The sequence below is a fragment of the Canis lupus genome, chromosome 12 (assembly GCF_003254725.2).
Source record: "Canis lupus dingo isolate Sandy chromosome 12, ASM325472v2, whole genome shotgun sequence".
NCBI classification, from domain to species: Eukaryota; Metazoa; Chordata; class Mammalia; order Carnivora; family Canidae; genus Canis; species Canis lupus.
Window position 1 is genome coordinate 23,565,459 of NC_064254.1, and position 15,688 is coordinate 23,581,146.

The 15,688-nt window shown below is 34.6% G+C and overlaps 1 protein-coding gene across 2 annotated transcripts in view; it reads right to left on the reverse strand.

The window, feature by feature from the left end:
- Window positions 1-15,688, reverse strand: part of COL21A1 (collagen type XXI alpha 1 chain) — a 240,435-nt gene that overhangs the window by 51,082 nt on the left and 173,665 nt on the right. For both annotated transcript variants that reach the window (XM_049092201.1, XM_049092200.1), the window contains 2 exons: window positions 1,803-1,856; window positions 847-901 (listed from right to left, as the gene is read on the reverse strand). In XM_049092201.1, the coding sequence (XP_048948158.1) occupies window positions 847-901; window positions 1,803-1,856 (109 nt within the window). The remainder of the gene's footprint in view (window positions 1-846; window positions 902-1,802; window positions 1,857-15,688) is intronic.

Genomic DNA, 15,688 nt, shown 5'->3' on the forward strand with positions numbered 1-15,688 from the left:
CTAGACACCATTTCCCCAGAGGAGGAACAACAGGATTCAAAAAATCCAATACAGGAAAAATGAGAGAGGAAGGCAAACCATGAGAGACTCCTGACTCTGGGAAACAAAGGGCTGCAGAAGGGAAGGTGGGTGGGGGAATGGAGTAACTGGGTGACTGGCATTAAGGAGGGCACCTGATATGATGAGCACTGGGTATTATGCTATATGTTGGCAAATTAATTTAAATTTTTAAAAAATTTTAAAAATAAAAACAAAAATTCCAACTCAAACTTAAGTTAAAAGTAAGTTAACCTCTTTATGTAATGACAGAATTCATAAACTACAGCTTGTGTTAGCTCTACAACTTCTGGCAAAGCATTATTTTACCAGGCCAGTGGACACAACAACATTAAAAATATTGGTGAATTAAAATATATATATATTAGTGAATGCAGGATTATTACAAGCATCTAAACATAGAAACCATATCTTGGCAAAATTAAAAACCAGTGAGTATTTTAAATATAATATACAGAAAATATAATATTCTTTTAATGTGAAGAAATCAGAAGCCCCTAACAGTGATTCTCCATGGACATGCTGTTAAGCAGCTACCATTTACTTCCTCCTAAGGAATCTCTCTCCATAAATTCTTTAAAAACTCAGAATGATCAATAACACAACATAGTCTTATAAAATACCATATACCAGGTATTTTTCTATTTTTTCATTATTTCCAATAAATTTCCTGAGAAAGGTGAACAAAGCTAATTGCTATAATGGTGAGCTGAGACAGGAATACAAGTTTTCTACTTCCATGACATTCCAAAGTTCATTACAGATTCTTTATGTTATAATCCATACTTTCCTTTTTGCCATAAAATCCAGTTGATCCTTTATCTCCTTTGGGGCCCATTTCACCCTAAAAAATAAAATATAAATACTGAATTTTATTTTTATTTAAGTTTTTTATTTTAATTCCAATATTTGTTATGTCTCTCTTTATGTGATTTAACCAGGGGATTTTTTTGTGTGTACTTGAAGAAAATGTGTATTCTATTATTTGTTCTATATATATCTTTTCAAATGATGTATTCTGAAGTATGCTTCAAGTAAAAAATGTTCTTGCTTAAAAAAAAAGTAACTTTAAGGGTACTCGTTTAAAATAAAGCATATCAGAGGAGAGGTGGAGGGTGGGAAAATAGGTGAAGGGGATTAAGAGTAATTAAGAGTAAACTTATGAAGAATACTGAATAATAAGGTATACAGTTGTTGGATCACTCATCACACACATGAAAGTAAGATAACACTGTATGTTTACTAACTGGAATTAAAATACTGAATTTTAGAGAAATATGAAAATGTCTCTTAAAGGATAAAGAAAAAAACATCAATTATAAACAAGGTTTAATATGCCAACATAAAATAAAATAGAAATAAAATAATTTAAGTTTTGTTTACAAAAGCCCTATTTTTGAGGCTTTCTGAAGAAAAACAAGGAAAAATAAGGATGGTTGGTACCATAACAGGGCCTGAAGTACAGGGCTTATAGTTTTTTTTTTTTCTTTCAGGGCTTATAGTTAAAAGAATTTCCATATATTAAAACTTACTCATCAATGTCTAAATACCATAAACTTTGTGACCAGAAATTTTAAAGAAAATTTGTAAAGAGCTTTATGTAAACTATGATAGTAATCCAATCATTTACTTTAATACACCTTATATTTGAGCATTTATCCGTAACACATTTGTAACATAAAATACTTTTAATTTGAAATAAAATGCAATATTGTAGAATATGAGAAGACTAGATTTTTTTCAACCTTTAATCCTGGGATTCCATGAAGCCCTGGAAAACCAGGAAGTCCACGGTCACCCTGAAAATAAAACTAAAATTAATCAAAGGAAATACATTTCAGCCTAAAAAATATCATATACACAACTTCACCCTTGTCAAAATCCACTGGAAAAAAATCTTTGAACAGTTAAACACGTATCTACATCAAAACCCTATCTCTATGAAAAATCAATCCTCATTTATCAGAGTTTCCTTTATAATTAGAAAAGGAAAGTATTTTGAGACTTAGGCGAACTTGTTCCAGTTCTGTGAAAAATGCTGTTGTTTTATATAACATATATATTTTATGGGAGTGTGAGCGGGGGGGAGGGGCTAAAGGAGGTCTGGGAGAGAGAGACAGAGACAGAGACAGAGAGAGAAAGAATCTTAAGCAGGCTCTATGATCAGCCCAATGCAGGGCTCCATCTCATGAGCCTGATCTGAGCCAAAATCAAGATTAGTTACTTAACCAGTTGAGACACCCAGGCATCCCAAATGGTGTTGGTATTCTTATAGGGATTGCACTAAATCTGTAGACTGTTTCAGGTAGTGCGGACATCTTAATTCTTCTAATCCCTGGGTATAAATATCTTTCCATTCTGTCATTTTAAATTTCTTTCATTAGTGTTTTAGTTTTCAGAATAAAGGTCTTTTACCTCCTTGGTTAAATCAAAAAACATGGAGACAAATGAAAATGAAAACACAATGATCCAAAATTTTGGAGATGCAGCAAAAACAAAAACAAAAACAAAAAACTGTTAGTAGTACATGAACACCGTGAAGTTGAAGGATACAAAATTAATACCCAGAAATGAGCAGCATTTCTATGCACTAATAATGAAACAGCAGAAAGAAAAAAAATAAGGAAAGAATCACGTTCACAACTGCATCAAAAAAGAATGAAATACCTAGGGATAAACTTAATCAAGGAAGTAAAAAAACCTATACTTTGAAAACGTAAATTCAATGTAATCCCTATTACAGCACCATCAGTATTTTTTTCAGAACTGGAACAAATAATGCTAAAATTTGTATGGAACCACAAAAGATCTCAAGTAGTCAAAGGAATCTTGAGAAAGAAGAAAAAAGCTGGAGGTATCATACTTCCAGACTTCAAGATACAAAGCTATAGTAATCGAAACTGTATGGTATTTCACAAAGATAAACACAAAGATCAATAAAATAAAATAGAAAGCCCAGAAATAAACCCATGCTTATATGCTCAATTAATCTATAACAGAAAACAAGGACATACAATGGGGAAAAGACAGTTTCTTCAATAAATGGTGCTGGAGAAACTGGACAACTATATGCAAAAAAATGAAACAAACACTTCCTAATACCACACACAAAAATAAGCTCAAGGGGATTAAAGACCTAACTGAGACCTGAAGCCAGAAAAATTCTAGAAGGGAGCACAAGCAAAAATTCTCTGACACTGGCTGTCAAAACATTTTTCTGGATATGTCTGCTAAAGCAAAGGAAACAAAAGCAAAAATAAATTCTTGGGACTGCATACAAATAAAAAGGTTTTGAACAGCAAAGGAATTATCAATAAAACAAAAAGGCAACCTACTGAAGGGGAGAAGATATTTGCAAATGATATATCCAATAAAAGGTTAATATTTTTAAAATATGAAGAACTTATACAACCCAATATTTAAAAATATGATTTTAAAATGAGTAGAGGATGTGAACATACATTTTTCCAAAGACATACTGATAGCCAACATACAATGAAAAGATGCTCAACATCACTCATCATCAGGGAAATTCAAATCAAAACCACAATGAGGTATCACCTCACGCCTGTCTAAATGGCTAAAATCAAAAAGATAAGAAATAACAAGTATTGGCAAGGATATGAAGAAAAAGGAAACTGGTACAGCCACCAGGAAAAACAGTATTGGGTTTCCTCAAAAAATTAAAAATAGAAATATCATATGTTCCAAAATTCCATTACTAGGTATTTGCACAAAGAAAATAAAAATGTTAATTTAAAAAGATATATGAACCCCTACATTTACTGCAGCATTATTTATAATAGCCAAGATAGGGAAACACCCCAAATGTCCATTCATTGATGAACAGATAAAAGAAAATGTGATATGTATACATGTATATATATGATGGAATATTATGCAGCCATAAAAAGAGTATCTTGCCATTACTATAATACAGATAGACCTAGATAGCATTATACTAACTGAAATAAGTCAGACTGAGAAAAACAAATGCCATATGATTTCATTCTTATGTGGAATCTAAAAACAAAACAAATAAACCAAAAGGAGAAGCAGACTTATAAATTACAGAGAAAAAACTGAATGCTGCCAGAAAGAAGAGGAGTGGAAGGATGATCAAAGTGGGTGAAGGGCAGTAGGAGATACAAGCTTCCAGTTATGGAATGAATAAGTCAAAGGTATAAAAGGCACAGCATAGGGAATATAATCAATGATATTGTAGTAACACTATATGGTGACAGATGGGAGCTACACTTGTGGTGACATATAACATAATGTATAGAGACACTAAGTCACTATATTGTACACCTGAAGTTAAAGTAGCATTATGTCAGCTACACTTAAGAAAAATTTTAAACTTAAATCCCTTTTATTTTTTTAAAGATTTATTTATTTATTTATTCATGAGCGACAGACAGAGAGAGGCAGAGACATAGACAGAAAAGCAGGCTCCTCCCACGAGCCTGATATGGGACTCAATTCCCCAGACCTGGGATCATGCCCTGAGCCAAAGGCAGATGCTCAACCACAGAGCCACCCAGGCATCCCACACTTAAATCTTAATTTTTAAAAAAATTATTCACATAAAGAGTGACATAGTTCTTGAAGGGATAAAATTCTCCAAAAGCAGCTTTTTTCATTTTAAGCTTCCATATCTCTATCAGCTCAAATCACCAGACCACACGGTTACACTGCTACTGCATTTTCAGTTTCCAGCATTGTCTACTGACCTCCGACTATGAAAGAGGAGGATCAACTTCTGAAACCACCTAACAACCCTCTCGCCATCTCCACCTCTAGGAAGCACAAATCCCCTTAGCTTTCTATCACAACTTTGATCATCGTTTCTGATATTAAGATTCACAACTAAGCCATAAATATGCTGATTGCTTGCCTCTTCTTGCCCTACAGTTAAAAATTGCCTGTTTTGGTACAGGGCAGGGGGCTGGCTACTTAGTTTCCTAATTAACTTATTACAGAATTGAACTGCAATCTCCAATTGTCAAAACCATTTTAAAATATACTCGTATACATTGAAACTTTGATATCCTTTGTCTTTTCTAGAGCCTTCTCACTTATTTCAGTATATATTTGTTCTCTTCTTTATATGTGTTTATTCCCTTGTTAGGGGAATATATCATCCCATAGTTTCCTGAAGAATTCATGAGAGACAAATTTCTGAAAATATCTTTATTCTATTCACTTACATAATTAATAATTCACATATAGAGATATAATAGTTTAGAATTTTTTTTTCTTTCAGAACTTTGAACACTCTGATCCATTCCCTTCTTGACTTCAGTGTCACCAGTGAGGTGTTTGAAGCCTTTTTGATTCTGATCATTTGTATATGACATATATTTTTTGGTAGTTGTAGGGTTTGTCCCTCTCGGAAAGCTTGTAGGAACTTCTGTTTGCTTATAGAGTCTTACAATGTAAAATTGTACAATAGGCATGGATATGGTCTATAATCATCCATTATGCTAAGCGCTATGGGAGACTTTTCATCTATAATGACCCCATGCTTACTCATGTGCTCTGAGACCACACATCCAAACTCCATCCACATTTCACATAATCAACTTTCCCTTGGCTACATCTAAGCATACTGTATTAGAAGGCACCTAGCAGGACAGAGACAGGAAATAGGCCTGCAGATCCTGGGAATGGAACTGGGGTGTTATATGAAAGGAATGTCAGGATCCAGGATCTGGAATGTGTTCTAAAAGGGAGTCATGTGTTACAAGAGTGCCTCTACACTGGCCCTGAAGACCCATCACTTCCTACCAAGGAACACAGCTGAAGCAGGATCTATCAGGGGTGCTCCCTCCCTAAGGGCACTAATGACAGTTTTTCAAATCTTTTCCTTAGGTCTTTTATCAGTTCTTCTAAGATTTTTTGCTGATCTTTAATTTTCCTAAGATATTCTCTAGTTCCTAATGGTCAGTTTACATGTAAATTGATGATAATCTCTCAGTGAGTACTGTCCATTGACTGAGAATTTCCATCTATGGTGTAGTTGGGACATTTAACTAAACAGCTCTATCGGTGGATTCCCCACAGAAGAATCTTTGCCAACTCCACCTTTTCTTTCCAGTATAGAGATCTTCAGTTTTGTTTCCAGATAATAAATTTATATATCCTGCCAGGGTAGAAGAAGGGAGATTCACTTAACTATACAGAGGTTAGGAAAGGAAAGCAGGATCTCCCTGTTCTTAAAGGAATATTCATGCTTCCATTTTTATCTCTACTTTCAATTCACCTCCATTTTCAGAAATACTTTGTATTATCATTTCCTAAGCTTTTGGGGTATCTGCATGCATGCATACATGTGCACACACACACACACACACACACACACACGCACAAAAGTGATTTTCTCTCACATGACTATTACTTTTTAATCTTAAGATTGAGCTTCCTTGGGTCTTTTCAGATTCCAAAAATGTAGAGCATCTTCTTTTTTCTGTGTGTCATATTAGGTTTTATTACCATAATTATTATTCCAAGGTTGTTGTTTTACGGGAGTTTAGATCTACCTGTATTATGTTTGGTTACTTTATCTATAAGTGTATCTTATATAAAAAGAATGCTAGGCTCATGGTTATAAACAAAAATCTATTCACCTTTTACTACCACAGAGAAGATTTTTATCTGGGCACACAGCTTCCTAAGTAGAGACTATATTTCCTAGGCTCTTTTGCAGTTAAGCATGGCCACTAACAAAGTTCTTGCTAGCAGAATGTGTAAAGGATATGGCCCACAACTTCCACAGAATTTATTAAAAGGGGAGTTACTGCTATGCTTCTCTTTCCCCTTTCCCATCAGATTAGAATGCAGGTCAGTGAATAATGATGTAGCCTAGTCTATGTAGAGGAGAACAACACTCTTAGGGAGACTAGACCAAGAAGAAGGAAAAACATGAGTCTTTGTAGAATATATAATCAACTGTCTACATGAGAAAAATCTTTCTCAATTACACCACTGTATTTTGGGGTTTGTTTCTGGTCTAAAGAGGAATAGTATTTTTTGGCTTGTAAAGGACGTCCTTCTTGTGAGTAATAGCTTTCCCTTGACTGTCTTAATTTTCCACTAAAGATTAAAAACAATCTGTGTATGAGAGAGAGAGAGTGAGAAAGAGAGGAAGACAGAAGATCCACTAAAAGCCCACACATTCTAGAGCTTATTAATCCTAAAATACAACAATTTAATCAAAGAATAAAAGAAAAAGCTAGGATTTAGGGGGAGACCAAGAGCACAACAAGAAAATTAGATAATATTCTGTCCCCTCCATGCAGACTCCTAATGGGAGAACCAAAACTACTTTCTGATTTTTTTTTTCCTTTTTGCTTGGGGCAGGAAGGAGTGGTAACAATTTCTACACAGAGAAAAGATTAAATTAAGAAGTCTACCTGTGCTAACTCTTCAGAAGCTGCATTGAAGTAACCTGTTGATGGCCAGACTAGACTAAGATACACTCTTGATAAAATGGAATTTAGCTGGACAATAAATACTTGATAAAAATACAGAAGAAAGAGGACAAGCCAGGATTCACTATTCAGGCTGAACAAAGTCCCAACTAAGACTTCCGCTCTCTGACTACAAGTTATAGAAGACATAATCTTCATATTTTTATTTACCAGAGGTAACAAACAAATCTCAGATGAAGTGCAGAGACTAGGAGCATTCACCCACATTGAAAAATAAAAATAAAAATCTGTACAAAGTTACCGTCAGGTGCATAAGCAAGATTTTTAAATAGAATAAAAAGCCACAGCATACATGTTAACATAAAGCAGTTAAGCAGGGCAAGGCAAGGAGAGAAACAGAGGAGAGAAATTTAGTGAGCAAATTGTTGAGGAATATTGAAACAATATCTACAAAATACAGAATACAAGAAACTGTTACCCAAACATATTACAGTAAGCCTTTGAACAATGCAGGGATTGAGGGGCTGACCCCCATACAGTTGAAAATCCACATATAACTTCTGACTCTTCAAAAACTTAACTATAGTCTAATAGTCTACTGTTAATTAGAAAACAAAATGTTGGTATCCATAAATTGACCGGTATTGGCTGTTTACAAAAGGCACCGTAAAAGAAAGAAGCTCAGAAAAGAATCAGCTGACTTGCAAGAAGTAATTAAAAGGAATAGACCAAGTCCAAAAATACTGGAATTGGAAGATACAACTTGTTTCTTATCTCTAACAGGTAAATGATGAAACTGGAGAAGACCTTTAAAAGAATTTCAATTAAAGCAGTCTCTGGAAAGAAGCAAACCAAGGATGTAACCATAAAAATTATTCTTAAATCCTCTGAATCAATGAAGATGGGTCCAATAAATCCTTTCAAGGTGGACAGAATGGCTCAAGAAAAACAACTAGTGTAAAGGATGTCTGATAAATTTAAGTCACTTATCATTGATTCTTAGTAGTTAATAAATTAATGTGGAGGGCCATGATTAAAGGACTGTAGTTTCTGCCATTGGCTGAAATCAAAAGGCAAAGATACAAAATCACAAATATGCATCTGCTGTTGAAAGATTTGTACTATCAAGGAAGCCACAAACAAGAACTAAAAGAGACTAAGTTTGAAACTTAAAAGTCACCCAACATCACCACTATTTTTAATGTTTTTCTAGTCAGTCTTGACTAGCCAATAAATTTAGACAAAATAGAAAAATAAGAGGTTAAAAAGCTAGAAGGAAGCAAATTATTTTATGTATGATCATATATCTAATATACCAATATACCTAATACCCTAAATAACTGAATATGCAATTAATTCCTACTTTAAAAAGGTAATATATGGAGCACCTGGGTGGCTCAGTGGTTGAGTGTCTACTCTTGGCTTAGGTCATGATGTCGGGGTCCTGGGATCAAGTCCTGCATCAGGCTCCCCAGAGGGAGCCTGCTTCTCCCTCTGTCTATGTCTCTGCCTCCCTGTGTTTCTCATGTATAAATAAAAACTTTTTAAAAAATAAAAATACACAAGAAGTTTTTATATATAAAAAATAAGCAATATGAAAATATATTAAAGGTTCCATTTATAATAGGAACAAAGAAGATAAAAATGCCAAGATATAGTCTTCAATAATGTTGGAGACCAATATGAAAAAAATTTCAGGGTTATTTCACTGAGTTTCAAGACTAAAATAAAAAGGTGAATAAATCATAATCTTAAAAGAGAAAACTCAGTATTGAAGTTATGTCAATGATTCTATAATTAATATATAAATTCAAAGGAATCCTGGTTAAAATAAGAATAGGAATTTCTAAGAAATTGAAGAAAAGATACTGAGCTTATCTGGAAAAATAAGCACACAAGAATAGCCAGGAAAATTTTGATTATAAAGAATAATGAGGAAGTACTAGGCCTGCCAAGATTAAATCATATTATGAAGTGACAACAATTAAGAACAATTTGGTGTTGGAGAGAATGTAGACAGATAAATGGAACAGAATGGAAAGCCAAAAGCACAGACCCATATGAAAATGGAAATTTAGCAATAGTGAGCAGTTTTCAAATAAATGGAGAAAAAAGTGATATTCCATAAATATTGTTGTGGCAACTGGCTATCCATTTAGGAAAAAAGAGGGAAAAATATGAATGTTCACCTAACTATAAATACCAAAACTACAAAGATTAAAATATAAAATAACAAAAGTCTAAAGATAATAAGTTATCATCACAATGTTGGAATGTGGAATCCTTCTATATAGAAACAAACAACAGAAAAAAGGAAAAAAATCTACATAGATATAAAAATTTTAATTTTATGTATGATTAAAATTCCAAAAGCCAAGTCAAATACACAATATAAACTGGGAAAAAATGTTTTCATACAATCTATGGAATTTCTATAAAAATCAATTTTCAGGGACACCTGTGGCTCAGAGGTTGGGCACCTGCCTTTGGCTCAGGGCATGATCCTGGAGTCCCGGGATCCAGTCCCGCATCGGGCTCCCTGTGAGGAGCCTGCTTTTTCCTCTGCCTATGTCTCTGCCTCTCTCTCTGTGTCTCTCATGAATAAATAAATCTTCAAAAAAATCAATTTTCAAAAAGACCAGCAGCCCAATACAAAGCAAAAAATATAAATATATATGATTAAAAAGCAAATGAAAGAGAATTAACAAAATGCCCAAAAATCATATGACCAGGTACTTTACCTTACTAAGAAATGCAAATCAAACCAATACCATTTTTAACTTGCACTAGTGAAAATTAGAAACTTTAATGAAACTCAGTGCTGATAAGAGTGTGAGGAAAGATATTTTTGCACAGTTGCTGGGTGAATACAAGCTTATTGAAAGTTACATAGGCAATTTGCATCACAGTTTAATTATGCATTGAACTATTTGGCCCTGTAATCAGTTCTAATTCCAGGAAATTTTCCTATGGATATACTCAGAAAAATTTACTGAGAAATACATACACACACAGTGCAAAGCATTAAGAACTACAGCATCCCTAATTTAAAGATTTCTTAAATTGGATAGGGACAGCCCATATAGTATATAGCTGTGATTAACCTGTTTACAGTTTCTATCATGAAGTCTCTGAATTTTCCACTTTCCTATACCGCTTAGAGAATTTTATTCAACTCTCTTTCTTGGCACTTAACAACTGACTTTCTTGACACTTTGTGTTATGTGCTTTATTAGATCCCAACCTCTTGGAGGAAAAACCCATTCTGATTCATTCCAATTTTTCTTTAGTAGATATGACCACCATTTATCAACATCCAGATTCTTGCCACTTGTAAGCATAAGGGAGAATCATACTTTCCTGACTCTTGGAGCTTGGTGTGGTTTTCAAAATTTGCTCTGGCTAATTAAAGATGAACAGAAGTAGAAGTAGTTTAAGAGCCACTCTGATTCTCCACACATCTGCTGCTATAAGTAATTATAATCTAGACAGTGAAACTCCTATCAGCCTAAGTCTCCATGTGAGGGAAAGAGGGACCCCTCACTGCTGCTAATAAATGTGTAGTCTGATGAGCAATAAACTTTTTTTTTAAGCCATTGGCATTTGGGATTTATTTGCTACTGCAGCATATACTACTCTATCCTCAGCTGGTTACTTACTTGTGATTAATGATAATTTGCTGAATATGCAAAATATTTTCATTTTCTAAAATACAGTAAATGCATTTGAGTCTTCCAAAATATTCCAACAGAACAAGTATTTTGAAGAGTCACACTCTTGGTTCCATCTGAGCTTACAAGAGATTAGAACCAAAGGGAATCCAAGATTTAGAGTGAGATGGTTCCATTTCCACAGGATGCCTCCAAAGCTTTCATGACTGATGAGCTTATCCATCCCATTATTTGGTCTAGAATCATAGTCTCTAAAGTAAGGTCAAGTTGGGACACCTGAGTGGATCAGTTTGTTAAGAGACTGACTCTTGGTTTCAGCTCAGGTCATGTTCTCACAGTCATGAGACTGAGCCCCAAGTTGGCCTCCCCACTAAGAAGGGAGTCTGCTTGAAATTCCCCTTCTCCCCCTCCCTTTGCCTCTGCCTGCAACTTACACATGTGCACACACACTCTCTCTCTCTCTCATTAAATCTTTTAAGAAAGAAAAGGGTCAACATTATATATGTGCACAGTAAGAGAATATGAAAACTATTAAAAACTCATTCTTTAAAAATTTCTCAGTGTATGCATGTTTTAAATGCATAAAATGTGTTGTTCAGTAGCACAGGCATATAATTCATACATAAATATGGGACTACATACCTAAAAGTCTTTTACTATAAGATTTTACAATTTAAATTCACCAAACACATCTTGATTGTTCTTTCTCCTCTCAAATAGCAACAAATGTTAAGTCTTTGAGGCTCAGGCAATAATGATTTACTGGGAATTTTTTAAATCTACTAAAACGTTTCCTCTCTTTAACACCAAGATGGGCAATCTCCTTGGGTTTGGAGATCATCGCTGAACTAGTCAGGCCTAGAAAATGCAGATTCCTGAGCTTCCATGATAAGGTTACTCCCATAGATTCTTAATGATCATAGAGAGAGTAACTGAAAGTGAAGATGAGAAACGGGGTTTAGAACCAGTGAAATATGAAGCACTCTGTAAAAATTCAATGAAAGTTTTAAGTTTCTCAGTGATGCCAAGAGAGAAAAAGAAAACAGGCCAGGAAAATGTATAACAGCCAACAAATGAGGCAGGACATGGAATAAATGATTCTTTATAATAAACTGAGATGCCGAATCCATCACTAAGCCTTAAAAGAATTTTAAAGATCAGAAAATGATTAAGACATTGTAAAAGTATTCGCAGAAGTAATAAACACTTGGGCACACATAGGTCAACACCCGATGTACAGAAGAGACACTTAACAATACCTGACTTCAGAGACTATATGTGACTATTTAGGCACATATAGTGCTGCTATGGAAAAAGAGCCTCTGAGAAAAGGGTATGGGAAAGAAGGAAAATGTGGCCACACCCCATCCATAAAAAGTAGAAAGTTCTGAAAATTTCTGGTTTTAACAATTCCGTAGTTTCTTCAGGTTCAGATGAAGCAAGACATTTCATTAGAAAATAGAATGTATATATATGTATGTATATATTTAATATTTTTATTTTATTAACTAACATATTAATATTTTTAAAGATTTATTTATTTGAGAGAGAGCATGTGTGTGCACAAGTATGTGCACAAGCCAGCATAAGGGGAGGGAGGGGCAGAGAGAGAGGATCCCAAGCAGACTCCACGCTGAGCATGAGCCTGACAAGGAGCTAGAAGCAGGGCTCTATCTCAAGACTCTGAGATCATGACCTGAGCTGAAATCAAGAGTCTGATGCTTCACTGACTGAGTCACCCAGGCACTCCTCAATATATTAATATTGATAGTCTTATCAATGATATGTATATTTACATATTCAACATATAAACTTATATTCATTTAAGTTTATATTTTATGATATTTTAATAAAGAGACTCTATTGAGGAAGGAAAAGAAGGGCATACAACTAAACCCTGGACCACTCTGACATTTAGAGAATAGAGAAGATAAGTAAATGGTGAATTCAGAGCCCAGCCAATAACATGTAACTTCATTAAGACTCCTGCCTTGTCCCCCTCAAACCCCAAGCACACCCACACCGGTGTTTGGGCCTTTCAGCTGTGGTGTTATCAAAAACTATACAGGTAGATTACCCTCCCTTTTTGAGAATGAAGAAAAAAGTAATCACTTTACTAAGTCAATTGTAACTATTTCTCCTCATGTCATTCTGGGCTTTAATTTTTTTAAACTTTTTTTTTTTATCTTCAAACACTGCAAGAAGTAAAACCACTAACATACTAAGTTTTAGCATATTCCCTAATAACCTTTTTAGCTTGGTCCTTTATTACTGTTCTCTCAACATATACACTGGAGTTCTCTAATTGTAACTCACTACATAAATCACTGTAATACCACTTAATTTTTTGACTTTGGAAGTAAAATTATGAAAGTAAGGGATTTATTTAAGCAAGGAAGCCTCATTCATCACACCTTACTCTTGTATGGATACTAAGGACAATGGGAAACTGAGGTCTGAAAGGGACAATTTAAATGTTAAATGATCTAATGAGGAAATTAAACAAAATGTATAATTTGCTCCATAATGAGACCTTAGATAATATTTAATATATTTTACTTCTTAACCCCAGAAAAACCAAGTGATGAATTTGTACGAAGTCTGGATAGGTTAAAAAAATAAATTACTGCCTCCATGTGTTCGAAATTGAATTTGCTATAAAAAAAAAGTTTCATGGGCAGCCACCTTCAGTCCAGGGCCTGATCCTGGAGACCTGGGATCAAGTCCCACGTCGGGCTCCCTGCATGGAGCCTGCTTCTCCCTCTGCCTGTGTCTCTGCCTCTCTCCCTCTCTCTGTGTCTCTCATGAATAAATAAATAAAATATTTAAAAAGAAAGTTTCATAATCAACTCAAAAACCCATAAATACATACCAGTTAATCAACAGAAACTACCCTAAGTTTTAACAAAATATATTTCTCTCAATGATTTAAATACGAGTTTCCTTAAAGTTGAAGAAATGTTTGAAGTACTTTTTCTTAAAATCCCAATAGCTTTAAAGCATATTATAAAATGAATTACCAGTTGAAGACCATTTGGTGAATAAGTGCTCCTTTTAATTCTGTAAATTCAGGGAGTGTGGGAAAGAACCCTGCAAAATCTATACACATTTTATTGCCTGATATGTAGGAACAAATGTTGAAGTCAGCAAGAAAGTGCATGTAGTTTTAATTATCTTAAGTGGAAACTCCTACAATGGGAGTTTTCAGAAGAAATCCACAAAATGGAAATGATTCTGGGAAAATATCCTAATGGGAGAACAGTGTCGTGTGGAACAATCTCTGAGAGGCCACTGTGTGATGCCTGGAAAAAATGTCCTGAACAGCCACAAGTCAAAGTCATCTCTGGGGTCTATTTTTCAACCTTCCCATTTCTGAAAATTAAGGAAATATATTCTAGAGGAAGAATTGAGGAGAAGTCTCTTATTCAATTATTACAAATCTAGATAAGGAATGTTCTAAAGACACATAGGATATGAGGAGGAAATTTAGATGGCACAGCACATGGTGATTTCAGGCTCACAGTCACTGTCAAATCAGACTTTATGCCAGACAACAGATTTCAGAAAACAAGCAACTCTGAAATTATTTCTGGACTGAAAACAGAGACCTTCACAGAAACATACATCTTATTTTATTGAGCAAAATGTATGACTTTGTAAATGCATTTCTATTTTGAAGAGAGTAAAATGTCCCCAAACAACAGGGCAGTTAAGGATGTGAGTCATCGAGTTATTGATATTCCTTTATTTTCAAATAGACACTTTACTCCAATTATTTTTAAGATGAATAAAAACCCTCCATCTCTTTTTACATCTGGTCTCTAAAACCCACGTAAAAGGGGAAAATAAATTTATTCATTTATCCATTCATAGATACATTCATTCATATATGCATACTTTTATTAAATCCCTGCCATCCCAAAATCAGGCTGATTGTGAGAAAGTTAAAGAAACAGCACTGATTCTGTAAACTAGTACGTAGGTGAGGCGTCTGACACATGGTCTCCTCAGAACAAATATCTGAACAGATATCCTCATGCTCCCAGTGAAATCCCCAGTTCACCTGGCAGAGGGCAGGCAATCTCTCTCAATGTCCCCACAGCATGAAAATATAAGACCTCTGCCATTTCCTACAAGTATAGCATGCTCCCCATTACCTCTTAAGATATATCTCCATCATTTAAAATAGCCAGAGATTTCTCCATGGCTAAAAAGACCCATTACACAGTAGACAAGAGGAGCTTATACTATTCTTCGAGAATTATATCGACTGGTGCTATTGCTCTACATCCTTTAACTCTCCCCCAGGTTATAAAGCTGCCCTGATTCAGTCATATTTTCTGCCTCTTTTCTGATCACTAAATTTCCAATTTGCTCTGGGGACTGCTTTGACCCATGTCATGCCCATGATATATGCCAGCCCATCCCATGCTACATCCCAACTGCAGCCATGATACTTGAACAAAACAATCACTACTTATTTAAGAGAGATTCTGTACCAGGAACCATACTAAATATTTTTCGTAT